Source organism: Scomber scombrus, chromosome 21 (assembly GCF_963691925.1).
Source record: "Scomber scombrus chromosome 21, fScoSco1.1, whole genome shotgun sequence".
Classification (NCBI taxonomy): domain Eukaryota; kingdom Metazoa; phylum Chordata; class Actinopteri; order Scombriformes; family Scombridae; genus Scomber; species Scomber scombrus.
Genome location: NC_084990.1, coordinates 4,177,742 through 4,194,250, shown reverse-complemented (window position 1 = coordinate 4,194,250; position 16,509 = coordinate 4,177,742). Strand labels below are relative to the sequence as shown.

Here is a 16,509-nt window from a genome sequence, read left to right as displayed (position 1 = left end):
ATATGGACATGATGGTTTTTTTGGATGTATTTCAGACAATCATCAATAAAGAAACACCTGCTGCTTTATTTTGAAAGGTACTTGGATGCCATAGAGAGAGCTCTGGCAGAAGGTGAAGTGGTCCTGATAGAAAACTTGGAGGAAACCTTGGATCCTGTCCTTGGACCTCTGCTGGGTAGAGAAACCATTAAGAAGGGCAGGTAAGAAACTCTTTAAGCTTTTCAAAAATTCTTAATGTTGTGAAGGTCTTGATATCTTTTGATACTGGAAAACATGTGTCTGTGTCACCAAGTACCAAAAACTGGCATTTAAATCAGTTTTCAGTTATCTGAACTTGTAAAATGAACAGAATAGTGTGTTCTAATCACAGCTTTAATGGTGCAGAGCAAACTCGAGCGAAGACCAACTGAGACGCATTCAAAACTGAAGATAAAATGGTTAAGTCTCATTATGTATCGGGGTGCTGGGTAACGAGAAGGAATGGAGAAGGGTTTGAGTTTTTCAGTGTGTGTGTCTAACTTGTGCCTGATCAAAGATCAATCCACTCGATAAAGAGTCCGTTTTGTTTTCCCACGACACCAAATCAGTTCAGTCCGATCAAACGTTGTCTTTCAGATCTAACATTAGGTTCGTAACGAAGTTTCAGGTCCAACACGAACCACCTTAGAAACAACAAACTGAAGAACAACAAAAAGATGCAGAAAACCAATTCATGCCTTCATCTCAAGCCGACTCGATTACCTTAATGCACTTTTTACTGGTCCCCTGAACAAGCACCAAGAGACTTGAGCTCATTCAAAACTGTATAGCTCAGCTATTAAACAAAACCAAACCTGCACATTAGTCCAGTTTTAGCTGCTCTGCAATGACTTCCTGTTACATTTACTATGACTTTAAGCTCCTCCACCTTACATACAAAGCCTTAATGGGCTAGAACCAAGCTATTGTGGCATGATTAACTGTGGTGTGTGTTTTTAACCCCCACAGCACCACTATGGTTTAGTTTTTTTCTGGGGCAGCTTTGGGTTGCATCCAACACAGATAAGACCTACAGTGAGGTTAAAGCCATAGGAAGATGTTCAGGGTAAGCAGTATCGGTTCGTCAAGACAAGTGGTGAGTCTGTGTCCGTTGGGTAAAGAGAGGTTCTGTTTGCTTATGGCTTCAGAGACCAAGGGGCTGATTTATGGATTGTGTACGCAGGCAAAATACTTTCTGAGTTTTCACTTATTAAGTCTCAAATTACCAACACTGTAGCACAAATGTGTATTACATTTTCACTTTATTTTGTCTTATTTCTAATAATGTCTCAAGTGGGTTTTATTTTCTATCTTTTGTTACATTAATCCCTTTTAACGTGAAGCACTTGGTGTATGTCATTTCTTTTGTTGTAAAGCACCTTGAGCTGCATTTCTTGTATGAAAGTTGCTTTACAAATACATACCGTTATTAATATTATTATTTATCTCTGAAAATGGCAACAGATATAAAAAAGGTTTCCGATTTCAAATATCTCTATGATTCAAATCAACTGCCGGTTATCTACCTAGAACGGACTGTTGTTGTTAACATGCTAATTATAGTGACTTCATATTGATCACTTAGTCACTTATTTTTTGTTAAATATGTGCTTCAGTGTCCCTCCCCTCTGACATGATGGATATGATGCAGTTTGCTCTAAAGATGAACTGATCAATACTGCTTTTGTTGTTTTATGGAAATCATCATCGATCGGAATACATTTTGAGTTCATAAAAGCATGCATGAGCATACAATTAGTGTCATTAGTTTGAGTGAAAGTTTGAATGTCAAACTGTGGTTTCATACAGAGGATGTTCCACTTATTCATAAGACATCATAATGTTGGGGTAAAACTGCTCAGATTCCCTTTCTCACCATCAAAGTGAGTTTTAAATAAGTGGAAACTGACACAAAATGTCAGATACTTACAGCTTCAATCAAAAACCAAAGACATTATCATCAACCTTCCGAAATTGTTCAAACCCCTGTTAAAATAGCACCAACTGTATTTAGGATCCACGTTCTGGATTCAAAGCTTTACAGTCCTGACTGTGATACATATCTGCTGTATTTATCAGATCAATTAAAAGAAGTAAAGTCAATTTGCAATTACCGCAAGCTGCAGCAAAGTAAATAAATGCATGCAGTGAAAACATTCCTTCTCCTTCCATTAATGACATTCACACTTTTAATTAAACAGAAAGTAGTGTATTGCCTTATTTCCCAAAGCAACTAAATTAAAAGTATCAGGCATTGCTCTGCTGCCAAAAAACTGCAACTGAAAATAGTCCCTAGAAACTTCACTATGCGTTCCAGTGTGAGTTCTGTTCGCTTACAGCTACACTGCCCACTGGTTTTTAAAAAAGCTCTGAACCTTTAAAGAAGCTGTAGAGATTTGTTGATATATGGGTCAGTGATGTTTTTTTGTGTCTATGTGGTTTATTCAAATTTAAAGGGGTTAAAATTTGGAAATAAACGTATGAATAACTTGCACACATACATTTTTTTGTGCACCCAGCATAACATTTCTGCTTTTAATCCATTTTTAAAGAATATGTCTAAGTGGTGTAACCATAAAAATTTCGTACCAAATAAATTCAACTTGCTTAAAAACACTAAATTCTCAATAAAACACCATATCAACTAGTTTGGCATGATCTTACATTATAACTTTTATATTAAATAAAGGTAATGGAATACATTGTTCTAAATATTACATTTAATCTGGGGAATCATGTCAATCAGGAACCATTTAAATTTGTTTGTGGTTACACCATTTGACATTTTCAGGAGCATTCAATTTTACTTTTGGTAAAAAATGGTGCAAATGTCATTTCAAATGACATAAAACCAACAAAAATACAAAATGTACATTTTAACAAACCTGATGCTGCTTTTTAAACCATTTTAAAGCATATTTTTGAATTGCTCATCTTGCCAACCCTTATTGATCACTGACCATGATATAAAATAACGGCAGTCTTATTCTTTAAAGAGAAACTCACATGTCATTCTAGGATGATTAAAGACAAATGTCCCAGACTCAAAGGAAAAAAGACGCATTATGTCTATATACAGGAACAAGACAGATAATTGCCAATCACATTTCACATCACAGTTTCAGAATCTTTCATTTAGTCGCCCCTCGATGATCAAAAAACGTCCCGCTCCTCATTTACCATACAGGTACATAAAGATCGGAGACAAGGAGTGCGAGTACAACCCCGGTTTCCGCCTCATCCTGCACACCAAGCTCGCCAGCCCTCATTACCAGCCGGAGCTGCAGGCCCAGTGCACGCTCATAAATTTCACAGTGACCAGAGACGGTCTGGAGGACCAGCTGCTGGCTGCTGTGGTCAGCATGGAGAGACCTGATCTGGAACAGCTAAAGGTGAGAAAATCTGTCAAAGGAGAGCGGAACACTAACCCGATACAGATATTTAACTACAAAGAAGACCATTTTAACACATCTCTTTTTATCTGATATGTCGCAGTAATGTTAAAGCAAACCCGAGCAGACATGAAAGCGCTATTCTGTCACAGCCATCAGGTGCTATCACAGAACAAAACAACCGTTCCGTTAGCGTCGGACTCTTTGAGTTCCCCTCTCCTAACATCTCTTCAGTGCAGGTGTAATTAAAAGAAGCAGTCGGAAGGAGTCGGGGGGGGCCCTCCAGGAGCCGGGCCTCGCGCTCTCACTCGTCATTATCCATCTTTAACGCGACGCATCGGGAAGAAACTCGGCGTCTGTCTTTTAGACATCACAGGAGGCTGCAGGTCCGGGCTCTTTGATTCCAAAACAATCAGCTGGCGCCTTTGATTAACGGCAAACTAAGTGGATGTGTGATAATTATGGGGCTTTGGGTTCCTCATTTAGGGAGATCGGGACACCGCATGGCTGTGTGTGTGAGTGTGTGTGTGTGTGTGTGTGTGTGATTGTGTGCCTGTCTGTATGTGTATTTGCTTCTGTGTGCATGCTGGATTTATACGTAGAGCATCTAGTAATGAAAAAATTAGATTACCATTTAAATGTGCATTGATTAGTGTTCTTCACAGTATATCAGCATCCAGTTTTAAACAGTATTGATAACACTTCACAGCTTCTTAACTATTGTTCAAATCAGTCAGTTGGCTTGTAGAGGCAGCCCCCCCCCCCCCCCTCCCCCTAGCCGCCCTGAAAGAAGCAAATAAAAACAAACGTAGCTTATACTAGCAGGATATGCTTTTATATGACATGCTCGCACCCAAACCTGACATTTTTTACCTAATTTACATGCATTTGTTTCATTCTGCTCAGTGTAGAGAAATACATGAGCACACTGTCCACACCACGTATTCGTTATCAGTGACATTCCTCCCCCCCCCCATCACAACTAGTCGTTTCTGGGAAAACATTCCTACCACCCCTCCCAAAAAAGTCTTAAGTATAGCTCTACTGTGAGAATTGTCTCAACTCCTACAGGAAGTGAAAGAGCCTCAAAAAAGTCTCCATCACTGGTGATTAAAAAAAAAAAACACATTTATTACTCACAATGTTCTAATACCCCTCCTAACAATGCTAAATATATTGTTAATGTTTGTTGAATTCTGTCACCAGAACATGAAGCTGTGAAATTCTTCTTTCTACTCTTAAGAAAAAAATATTTGGTAAAACAGTTTGAGTTTGTTGAATATGAGCGGTTTAGCAGAAGAATACAAACATCTTCTTCATTGCATGAGGTCTGTTGTTTTCTCTTCAAGATGCAACAGCTGTTTTTACAGAAATCCATCAATAAGTCTCATCTTAAAGCAGGCATGTCCAAACTATTCCATAAAGGGTCGCAGTGGTGCCTGCAGGTTTTTGATCCAACCAATCAAGAGCATACGATTCAACCAATCAACTGTCTGAAGACTGAGATCAGCTGATTAAATGAGTCAAGCCTGGTGTGCTCCTTCTTGGTTGGAATGAAAACCTGCAGCCACATGAACCTTTATGGAATAGTTTGGGCACCTGTGTCTTAAAAGATAAGGACCAGTCTATATTTTTCTTAAAGTCAAGAATCCAGAGTTAAGACTATAACCAACAATGTGTCTCAATACTTCATGACTTCCCTACCTTGTCTGCTACTCACCCCCAAGCCCATTACTTCCTACTGAAGACATAAATCTTTAAAAACACCTCACAAATATTTAGTTTCACTTATTTCCTAAAACAGCAGGCCACTGTCGTTTTTAACAAACATCACACCAACAGCAGGAAATGTGCTGGATGAATCCACATTTTTTGCTCTGGTGACAGCAGGTGTGTGTGTGTGTGTGTGTGTGTGTGTGTGTGTGTGTGTGTGTGTGTGTGTGTGTGTGTGTGTGTGTGTGTGTGTGTGTGTGTGTGTGTGTGTGTGTGTGTGTGTGTGTGTGTGTGTGTGTGTGTGTGTGTGTGTGTGTGTGTGTGTGTGTGTGTGTGTGTGTGTGTGTGTGTGTGTGTGTGTGTGAAACTAGTGTGTGTTAATGGTGATGAAGGAACATGTCACCAGTGCAACAGTGTGGCTCACTGATGTGTTTTTAATACTTTTTGAACAATGGAGCTCTACATCACAGAGGAATAAGATATAGCAGGCGATGGATACACACACACACACACACACACACACACACACACACACACACACACACACTTGTTGACAATATGAAAAATATAGCCTTAATTAACTAACAGCCTTATCTTTGAAACCGTTTGACAATTCAACAGTTGTGAAAGTGCACATTTGAGATGAACAATCACCCGTGGAGGCAAAAATGTATTAATTCTGAATATAACAAAAAAAAAAAAAAATGTATTAACTTCCGAAGCCCTGACAATCCACCATTATGTCACAATCACCCTGGGTGCTGTTACTGTGACTGTCCTCCATTCATCATCAAGCTCCCGGAATTGTGTAATTGTGTCTTGATGCTTATCCTCAAGGGAGTTTCATCTTTTTTTTTCTTTTTTTTTTTATCACTTTGGCAAACTCATTTATGTTCACACATCCATATCCACCTCTTCTAAGAAAAAAATCAAAGGAGAAAAAGCAGAAAAGAGACACTTTGAGGTGTATTTTTCCCTTTTATATTGTAAATGACTCTCTTTGTTGTCATCGTGCGGACCCTCAACCCCCCCTTGACTGTGAGGAGGGTGAAGAAGCTGTTGTTCCACTCTGTTGATCAGCGTCGCCGTCACCAGCTGTAGCTTTAAACTGTCACCGCTGGTCACAGTTAATGGCCGGCTCTGTTCTCTGTGTACAGTACGGCAGACTTTCCAGGAGTAATGAGCAGCAGTTCTGTTAGCAACAGTCCGGTCCACGGTGTGAATGTAAATGTTCGTAATTAAGCAAAAACTCACTTGATCAAAGCTCCAACTCCTAATGATGCCTCGCGCTCATCTCCACGACAATCTGCTCTTTTTCATGTCGGCTGCTTGAAACGGATTGGCCGGTGGCGCTACTGTACCCCAGCAATTAGACAACACATTGACACACTTCCCCGCTGTTCCTTAAACACAGAGGCTCTCGTCAGTCGTGGGGGGAAAAGTTGGAGGGGTAGGAGGGTGGAGGGGTGGTGGTGGTGGGGGAATCTGAAAGCCCCCTCCGCTTAGAACGTGTCTGGCTTTCGGCGGAGTCTCTCCGAGAGATCAGAATGGGAGATAATGCGGGAACTCTGTTAACGGGTCAGGCAGATTTACTCGAACACAATCCTATTTGCATTTTGATGGTTTTCTGGAGGCGTCCTTGTTTGCGTTGGGGCCTCTCGTAGGCAGCGCTTTTATTCAGACCTGTAGGCTTTCATCCATGGACAAATCAGCATTTTTAATAAATGGAGAGAGAGAAGGTGGTGGTGGTGGTGGTGGAGAGGTGGGGGAGACCAAAATGCCGGAGTTATTTTAAGCATTATGTCCCCTCAGCAAAAATCCAATGGAGAAGAAGTGAAATGTGATTTAATGAAGCTTGTTTAATTAGCATTTCACTGAGATCGTAGGGTGAGGAGGAAAAAAAACCAAGATCTAGAACTCACTTATCATTTTAATTAACACTGAAAGTTGAGTGTGGTAGGTGGGTGGTGGTGGTGGTGGTGGAGGGTTGGGGGGGGGTCGCTGTGTACAATCCAAGCACCTCACCGTGAAAAAAACACGGCCCATAGAATCGAGCGCCGAATGGCTTTTTTTGTCGTCAGTAAACAACCCGCACCGATAACAATCATCAGACTGATAGCAAAGTGCAAATTGGCTGTACCTGTTTATATTCTCTGAATGAGCCGGCGCCGCCATTATACCTTTTAATGAGGTTAGTGTTTGTGTCGCTGAGCCGTAAGATGACTACCGGGTGAAAGAGCTCTCATTTAACGGAGCCAAAAGACGGGGGGGCTAAGGAGCTTAAAATGTCAAGTTGCCTTTTTGAGAGAGTGCACAGGAGGATCAGTCTACAACCTTTTTTACAACTATAACTACCTCCTCTGGTCCTCCCTCCGCACACATACAAGCACGTCCATGTGTACATCCTTATGTGTGCGGCGGCGCACAATTTTAACCCAGACCTTCGGCGTTAATGAGAACTAAAATGCTCCACTTCCCAAATTACCTTAACAGGGCTGCTCTGTGGCCCTCGGTAATCATTTGCCTAAAAAAAAAAAGAAAAGAAAAAAAATGATAGATGTAATATCTCGTTTTAATCCCAATTAGGGTGTTCTGCTGACTGGTTAATTGTTTGTTTTTCCCAAGCAAGGGTAATTACAAGTACAATGTGCCAGAGGAAAGCTAATCGTTAAAAACGGACTCATTATTGGATCCGGTTGGGAATGTTTTTTTTTGGTGTGGATAGCTCTTCCCCCCCTCGTCAAGAGCTCAAGCGTCTGGTTGAGTTTGAAGGTCACAGTTGAGTCACACAAGGCAAACGTCCCCCTGGTTAAATGTCTGCCACTCCAACCAATGCTGTACTTCCCCCGTCCACGCCCCGAGCACACGCTTTTCCTTTAAAATGTCACACGTCACGTAATTTTCTTTTTCTTTCCCTCCATACAGTTTTATTTAGTCAGAGGAGAACTTTTCAACTACTAGAGTGAGTAATAATGTCAAATTCATCTCTCTGTAAGGTTTAACAAGGCAGAGGCTCAATTAGTTTTCACAATGGTATAAAATACCTCTCATCACTACAATAGGAAATGCTGTCATAAAGAGAGCAATTAAGCAGTGTGATCTCTTAAACTATCTGCTCCCCTGGTGCGTTTTGAGCTAAGTATGTCTTTTGTCATGGGAACATTATGCCCACGGGAGAAGACACAGCTCCACCCGCAGCCCCTCCAACCACAACCCCTCCATCCCCTGTGATTTACACGAGGGTAGAAGCAACTCTGCCAGAACCGTATAACCACCGTTTGCCAGGGATCACGCCACTCAACAAAAAACCTCGGCTATTATCAGTTTCCGGCAACACCGGAGTAGGCAAATCTCACAACAGCCCACCCTCTCGTAATTACAACAATTCAAAGGTCGCAGAGGCTTTCTATTAAAGGAAACTTCAATAAAGCAAAGTCATTATCGAGCAGAAACAAGGAGCGGCAACAGACTATAATGAAGGACAAAGCAGGATGAAGCAATAAAGAGAGTAACCGTGCCCTGTCGACTTTGTTCTCCGAACGCCTCTCCAACGCCGGAGCTTTGAAAAAAGTAAAAAGTTTCTCCCACACTTTTTTTTTTTTTCAGCTAGAACAAAGACAGAAAAAAAACCCAGCTTGAGTTGGAGCTTTATTAGAGGACGGGGTGCACTAATCCATATGGTGAGGTGTGAATAAAACCCATTGTGACTGAGCTATATGTGTGTGTGTGTGTGTATAATATGTGATGCCTGCTTCATCATGCAATCCATAATGTCTCGTACCACAGAATTCAGACGTGATGTGAGTGTGTGTCAGTATGGGTGTGTGTGCTTTCACCATCAAAGCCCCCCCCCTCCCTCCTGATCGACGGTCTCATCACACCGAGGGTTAGGTCGCTCGGCACAGGTTTGATGTCAGCAACCAGACGGAAGCTGGCTAATCCGACCCAGAGCGCTTCCCTTCTTGGGTCCGGATAGCCGATGCAGAGCATATTGATTAGTCCTGCCTTTGAGGCGCCCTTCAAGTATTCATGTGCTCTCACTGACCTGCACTGTGAACATCTCCCACTGCCCCAGATTATGATGATAAGGCCAGAAAAGAACCTGGCAACAAGCATAATGGCGTGTCTGAGAAAATGCTCTCAAACACATGGAGGCTGTCAACGTTTTTGTGTGTTTTCTGTGTTCATTAGTCCGAGCTGACGAAGCAACAGAACGGATTCAAGATCACCCTGAAGACGCTGGAGGACAACCTGCTGTCCCGTTTGTCCTCAGCTTCAGGGAACTTCCTGGGTGACACAGAACTGGTGGAAAACCTGGAGACGACCAAACGTACCGCTGCTGAGATCGAAGAGAAGGTCTTGTTCTTTCACTACTATACTATACTATACTATACTATACTATACTATACTATACTATACTATACTATACTATCCAATCCATATTTTTTCCATCTTCTTTTTATATATATCTCAGTGTTAAATGCCAAAACAGTAAACTGAATGTTTTTTTGTTTTTTTCAAAACAGCACACTCTGACATAAAGTTTGAATCCTTTGGATAAAGACAGATGTGCATTGCTAACCTGTTACCAAGCTATTAGGGTTTAGCAGTTGTCAAATTATACAGTTTAGGGTTTACTTTTTTCTTTTTTTTCTCTTTTTCTTCAGTGGCAAAAAATAAAACAAGCCCGTGGACCAAATCCTTCATACACAGAAACTTTCCTAAGCTCTTGAGATTTGCTAGCCTAGCCTAGTCTCTAGCCTAGCATGATAGCCACTAGCAACAGCTCAGCTACACACACCACATAACAAGTGCTATCAAGTTATGCTGTTTTGTGTGACATTGTCATCAGTGAGAATAGAATTCTTCCCTTTTATATGGTTTAATGGTTTTATGGCAGCACTTTACTTTAAATCCCTACTATTTAGTATTTATGAGCAATATACAAACATTTAATCATAAATGTACACACATATTAGCAAATATAAGTGTTAAACAATACAATGACAGAATAAAACACACTTGTAATAATATACAATGTCTTCATAGTTGTTATAATTGATCACATATAATGTAAATTAATACATAATTAAAATCCCCTTATATCTGATTATAAATACATTATGTGTTATAAACATGTATTAAATGTTGTGCTATAAAGGCAGACTTCAAGTGTTTCCAGTTACAATAAAAAGGACATATAGGCTAATCCTGTTGGTTTCCTCTATGTACTATGCAATTATTGTACCAGGTGATTAAAAATATATAATAATTTATTTCTAGGTTCCTCATAAGTTCAAATATTTTAACTTCTTATTCGCTGTACTTCTTCCCTTGTACCTACTGGTAGGTATCCAGTGTTTATTTCATTGGTAACCTGTATGTATAAAATATCTCCACTGTAATTTGGGAGCTGTAACTGTATTCTCCTCTCTCTTACTCCCTTTCTTTGGTTCACCTCATGTCAATTTAGCATTTGATTTCTTCCAGAGGAGAATTAACTGATGTTTCTGATACTTAAGAGCACTTCTGATAACGATGATGATGACGATGTGTGTGTGTGCGCCTTCTGTCAGCGACGTGATGAGCGCTGCCTTTGCAGATGTTCATTCTCCAGCATATTGGCTCAGGCAAAAAAAAAAAAAAAAAAAAAGCGGCACATAATTGGCGTGTTCCACGTGCTGTGAGAACATTTTGGCTAAAACCGTGAAATTGGAATATCTCAGCTCTTCACTGGAGGGAGTTTTATTGCAGGGTGCACAATTTCATCATTAGCTGATTGATGAACCCTGAGTGTCTGCATATTTGTGCGGTTTCGTGCTTGTTTCTATGTGTGTGATTCCGTCTGTGTTTGCACTGTCTTTACTGTAGGTAAAAGAAGCCAAGGTGACAGAGGCCAAAATCAATGAGGCTCGGGAGCACTACCGACTAGCAGCAGCCCGGGCTTCCTTATTGTACTTCATAATGAACGACCTCAATAAAATCCACCCCATGTACCAGTTCTCTCTCAAGGTACCCTTTCTATTGACCCGCCATGTTTCCTCCCTGCCTCGCAGGCCCCCAGCGAGACCCCTCTTTACACTCACTCCTCTGTTCCTCCCCCTCCTTCTTCCATTTGCTCACCATGTTTTATGCTCTTTGCCCTGCTTTTATTGTGTTTGTGGCTCCCTAATGTGGTTATGTAGAGCGTAATGTCTTTCATATTGTCAGCCAGCGAGCACTGAGAGGAGGCAGCCTGAGATATGGTTTGCAATCACTCCAGGCTCCGCAGGTAGCTACCCTGGTCCAAGTTATTTCCCAACATAATCAAATGAAAACACATTCGGAGTCTACATACCTTTGACCTTGTGAATGAAATGAAACACATTATAATATGTGTTCTTCACACCAGCTCAGAGCAAAGCGTGACTCGGCTAAATTGACAAAAAAAGACACGAGAACACTGAGAGAAGATGATAATCATGATTATTATCTTCCCTTAATAAGGTTTTGATTTACAGCCACTCTACTACTTTTCTAAAGATGAATACAGTTAGACTTGAACTTGCACCTTTCAGTAGTAGTTAGATGTTTAGTATTCATACCTACACTGCTTGGATTGCTTCTAGTATGTTTTAGAAAGTGAATTGTACTGTTGAGAACAGTCACAGGTCAAATCTATTGAAATCATTTCATGGACTATGAAGCTACACTTTGTCTTTTAGCAGCCTATTTAAAGGACAGTTTAAGTGCAGACACACTTTACAACATCCCAAGTTTAAAAGATATGGTAAGTTATATTCTATGCTGCTCTTATTATCAATAAATCCTATGAAAAGCCCAAAACCAACAATGCAATAGTCTATAGTTAAATTCTTTACGATCTCCCTACACTGTCTGTGGCACTCCCCACTGATGTATGTGGGAATGAGTCACAATAAACTTTAGTATCTACATTCATAATAATAATAATAATGATAGTGGTTTGATCAGATCCTTTAGGTAGGGTGGCTCATGTTTGTCGATGGGTTATGTTATCATGTTTTTAGGTTATGTTTGCATATTAGTGTCTTTGGTAGTGAAGGAACACGTGATCCAGCCCGATGATGGAGCCCGACTGATACCGGATTTTTGGGGCTGATGCCGATACTGATATTAGGGAGATATTGATATATTGGCCGATAATCTTATATATACAGAATAAATAGATATACACATTTTTTTGTTATGATCCCTCAAATGTAATAAAGGTAAGATATTTTACAGTTTTAACATTAACATTACAGATATAGCTGCGATAGGTCAATACCGGCCGATAATATCATCTGACCGATCCAATGTAACTTTTTAATAGTAATTGGACAAGAAATTATGCTCTGTGGATCAGTTCAGCGTTAGGGTTCATTGTTGGTTTAAGATTTATTTACAATAAGACACATATAGAAAATGATAATTTTTACCCTTTTCCATTACTCAAAAGAGAAAGGATCTTTTAACTCTATGTATTAACTGTATTCATTGCTGCTCATTGTTATAGTTAAATATATTTGAAGCAAAGTAAATGATCTGATAAATACAGTAGGTATGTATCATAGTGAAGTATCATGTAAATGCTACAATAGATGTTGACACTTCATACAGTTGGCAGCTTGATACTACTGCTGATATTTCCAACTAAAGCTTCAAAGATCTGATATTATGTGTCAGTTTCTAATCTTTTTCATCATTTTAAAATTCATTACTTGTGATCAATGTTACCAAAGCATTATGTTCTATTATGTATGAGTGAATACCAGAGTGTGGCACTGAAATTCTTCTTGGTTTGACACTCCTAACGTGTTCATGCATACTTGTATGAACTCAAAATGCATTTCAATCAATTACAGCTGATGGCTTTTCATAAGCAGCCAAAGAAGTATCGATCAGTTCATCTTTAGAGCAAACGGCAACCTATCCATCATGTCAGAGGTTGATGACACTGACTTAATGAAGGTCAATATGAACCATGTAAAATAACAAAACCCATTTAAATGAGTAATATCGTCAAATGTATGGGTTTATAGTTGGTTGAAAGTGACTCAAGTTTTCAGCAGTATTCACTTTGTGCTCTTGTAACTCTCTGATGTGAGATACTGAGCAAGTGTTGAGTGTTGTACCCGCTCCTGTGCATCTGCAGGCTTTCAGTGTGGTCTTCCAGAAAGCGGTTCTGAAGGCCGATCCGGACGAGGCTCTGAAGCAACGGGTGTCCAACCTAATTGACAGCATCACCTCCTCAGTTTTCCAGTACACCACCAGAGGCCTGTTTGAATGTGACAAGCTCACGTACATCGCTCAGCTCGCCTTCCAGGTAGGGAAGTGAAGCCCGGTTTTCATCTTCTGCATGGTTTGTCTTTGACAACAAGCTTTCGCCATTGAATCAGTCGCTCCTGAGACCAACGGCTCTGTTCGGATCTAATCAAGTGGAAAGGAAACGCGGTTTGTGCTGAAAAATACAACATTTCAAACTCTTTCCTGTTTGTTGTGTCTCTAGATCCTGCTGATGAATAAAGAAATAAACCCTGCAGAGCTGGATTTTCTTCTGAGGTACCCTGTCCAACCAGGTGTAACATCACCAGTGGATTTCCTATCCAACCACTCCTGGGGAGGGATCAAGGTACAGAGGCAGGCGGAGATGGTTGTGTTGTTGATGTTACTGAAATGGAGTGAAAACAGAAAGTAGCAGAATTCTTGTTCTCACATTCAAAGTGGTACAAACAGAGCGTGGCCAAAGCAGAAACTGGTGATGTTGGAAACATGATGTAATATCAGGTATCAAGGAAAAATTTAAATATATTATATACTTTCAAAATGTGAAGATTTGATACTTTTCTCTGATCTAAATAGAATGTCTTAGTTGAGCAAAGTCTGTAAGGTAGCTCATTATGTACTCTTCTTACTGCAACATACAGACATGTGACTAATTAAAGGAAAAACTGGTACAGGTCTGAATGCTTGACCCCTACAATGGGGATCTGGTGGCTCTTTTATGCCGTGTGGGCATTTTGCTGGTATGGTTTGGGTCTGCTTGTGCCATTAGAGTGAAAGGTCACCACAAATCAATACAAAGCTGTTCTGAATGATCATCTTTATCCTATAACGTAACATTTCTATCCTGATGGGAGTGGTCTCCTCCAGGATGACAATGCCCCCATCCAAAGGATACAAGGGGTCATTGAATGGTGTGATGAGTATGAAAATGATGTGAATCATATGCTGTGGCCTTCACAGTCACCACATCTCAACCCAGTTGAACACCTTTGGGAGATTTTGGACCACCATTAAAACACCCAATGAGGGAATATCTTTTAGAAGAATGGTGTTCATCCCTCCAGTAGAGTTCAGAGACTGTAGAATCAATGCCAAGGAGCAATTAAGCTGTTCTGGTGGCCTAACACCTTACTAACACACTTTATGTTGGTTATATGTCTGTATATCCAACACAACCTTTTCAACATAGTGTTCTTCAAGTTATCAGTGCTGTTCTCACTCCTTTGCTACCCAGCTTGCTGTCACATCACTCATCTGAAAGCTAGGTTATCACTTGCTCACATTGTTGTTCATATACTATGTCATAAGCCCCCATCTCCACCCCTAGCATCCACCTGTAAGCTCTGAATCTACCTTCACTTAGGAGGGGAATTATTATCGTCAACCTCTACTACCTATTTTGCTGACCTTGGGGCTTCCTTTTTGGGAGTGACAAGGTCAGAGCCTAGATGTGAAGAATCAGTGCTGTACACATAATAACCTATTCAATGTGAGTTAGCATCCCCAGGTGGGACGTTATTGTTTTAGTTTTCTGCTTCCTTTTAGGGAGAAACAAGGTCAAAGCTCCAAATGTTGTCCATATTCTATATTCACATAATAATCCATGCACTGTGAGTTTGCTTGGTGTGACTGACTGAACGTTATTTCCTTACCAAAACATCACAACAAAATTTACAATTTCTTGCCAAGATCAGTACAAAATTGCATACTTATGCAAACATAAAGTTTCCTCTACCGTCCAAAATAGCACATTATTTAATAAAGAGTCCTTTTGAGAATCATACAGAAGTATTAAAAAGATGCATGAAGAGTGTTAAATTGTAGATCAGCTCCATTTTTTAAATCCCACCATGGGAGGCCGCTTTTATGTTGAAATCATGAAAAATAGTCTGGAGCGGTAAAAAAATTAATTGACTGCTGTGTCTTTCCAAACAAAGTTTTCCTGCAGCCTGTCATGTTTGAGAGGTATGAGTGAAACCCACAATTTCCATAAAGTTATTTTAGCACTTAGGTGCTTTACACAGCGTTTGGAGTTGCTTCCTATGATGCAATTTGTGCCGCCTAGTCTCCCAGCAACAACTCCGCATTAAAGTGGAAACGTACTTAAAGAGGCGGCGGCGTAATTGAAGTGTGTTTTCTCCGTTTCACCCAAAACCTCCAGTCTTGACAGCATGTGATTCTCTGGGGGGCCCTGCTGTGCTCTGTGACCCCGTTCCGCTTCAGCATTGGAGGGCACTAGAACGAACTCTGCATAGCTTCTCTTAAAGAACAGACGTCTGGCAATGCAGCCCCGTGGACGTCAAGCAGCAGAGGTTCTCTCTCTTGTCAGATCAGTTTAGCAGCAAACTAAACCCTAGCGGCAGAATGTTTTTCTAACCTCTCTTACTCATGAATTTTTCAATCTGTACCGCCTAGAATATTAACTTAACCTAAACCCCTCTGAGAGTTAGGAGACGGACGTTCCTCAACTGCACTACTAAACGTACCGTGGATGTTTAAGGCCATGCTAATCAAATTCTGTCACTTGATTTCCTTATCTCAGTTGGAAACATAATCAGTTGGAAAGCTTTAAAGCAGGATAAGATCCTCTGATTGCTTGGCCCTCTTGATGATATTAGCAGAGCAGGAATCCCTGGAGACCCGGTGTATTCTCCCCTCGCTGGTGCTGAGAGGTTGCCAACTGCCTGTGGTAATTAAACAAACTGAGTTGAAGTGACTTCATCTCAATTTGCCTTTCTGTTTAATGCCAACTAGTGAGCATTACAAAAGCAGATTTCATTGATTCACTTGGATATTTTTTTTTCCCATAGCACCTTATACTCTATATGTGTGCTGTGGGAATATATCAGGGTGCTCCTCACAGTGCGCACAGCTGACAGCGCACACACTGCATGTGTCTGTTTGTCTGTCCGCCGGCTCGTCAGGGAGCGTACCTGCTCCAGGCTGCACTGCGTGACACTGCTGCTTTCCACAGATGAGATAAGGTGTCTGTCAGCAGGGGCATCACAATGAAGCCCCTACTGGTTCTGCAGCGGATGCATATTCAGTCCTCCCCTACCCCCCGTCCCGTTATGAAAAAGATCGTGTTTACTCAGCATTT

At 40.7% G+C, this 16,509-nt stretch overlaps 1 protein-coding gene across 1 annotated transcript in view; it reads left to right on the top strand.

Annotated features, from left to right (window-relative positions):
* Nucleotides 1-16,509, top strand: part of dnah9 (dynein, axonemal, heavy chain 9) — a 160,630-nt gene that overhangs the window by 107,072 nt on the left and 37,049 nt on the right. Inside the window, exons 63-68 of the mRNA XM_062443156.1 lie at nt 78-200; nt 3,206-3,410; nt 9,315-9,479; nt 10,995-11,135; nt 13,279-13,449; nt 13,633-13,755. Of these exons, the coding sequence (XP_062299140.1) occupies nt 78-200; nt 3,206-3,410; nt 9,315-9,479; nt 10,995-11,135; nt 13,279-13,449; nt 13,633-13,755 (928 nt within the window). The remainder of the gene's footprint in view (nt 1-77; nt 201-3,205; nt 3,411-9,314; nt 9,480-10,994; nt 11,136-13,278; nt 13,450-13,632; nt 13,756-16,509) is intronic.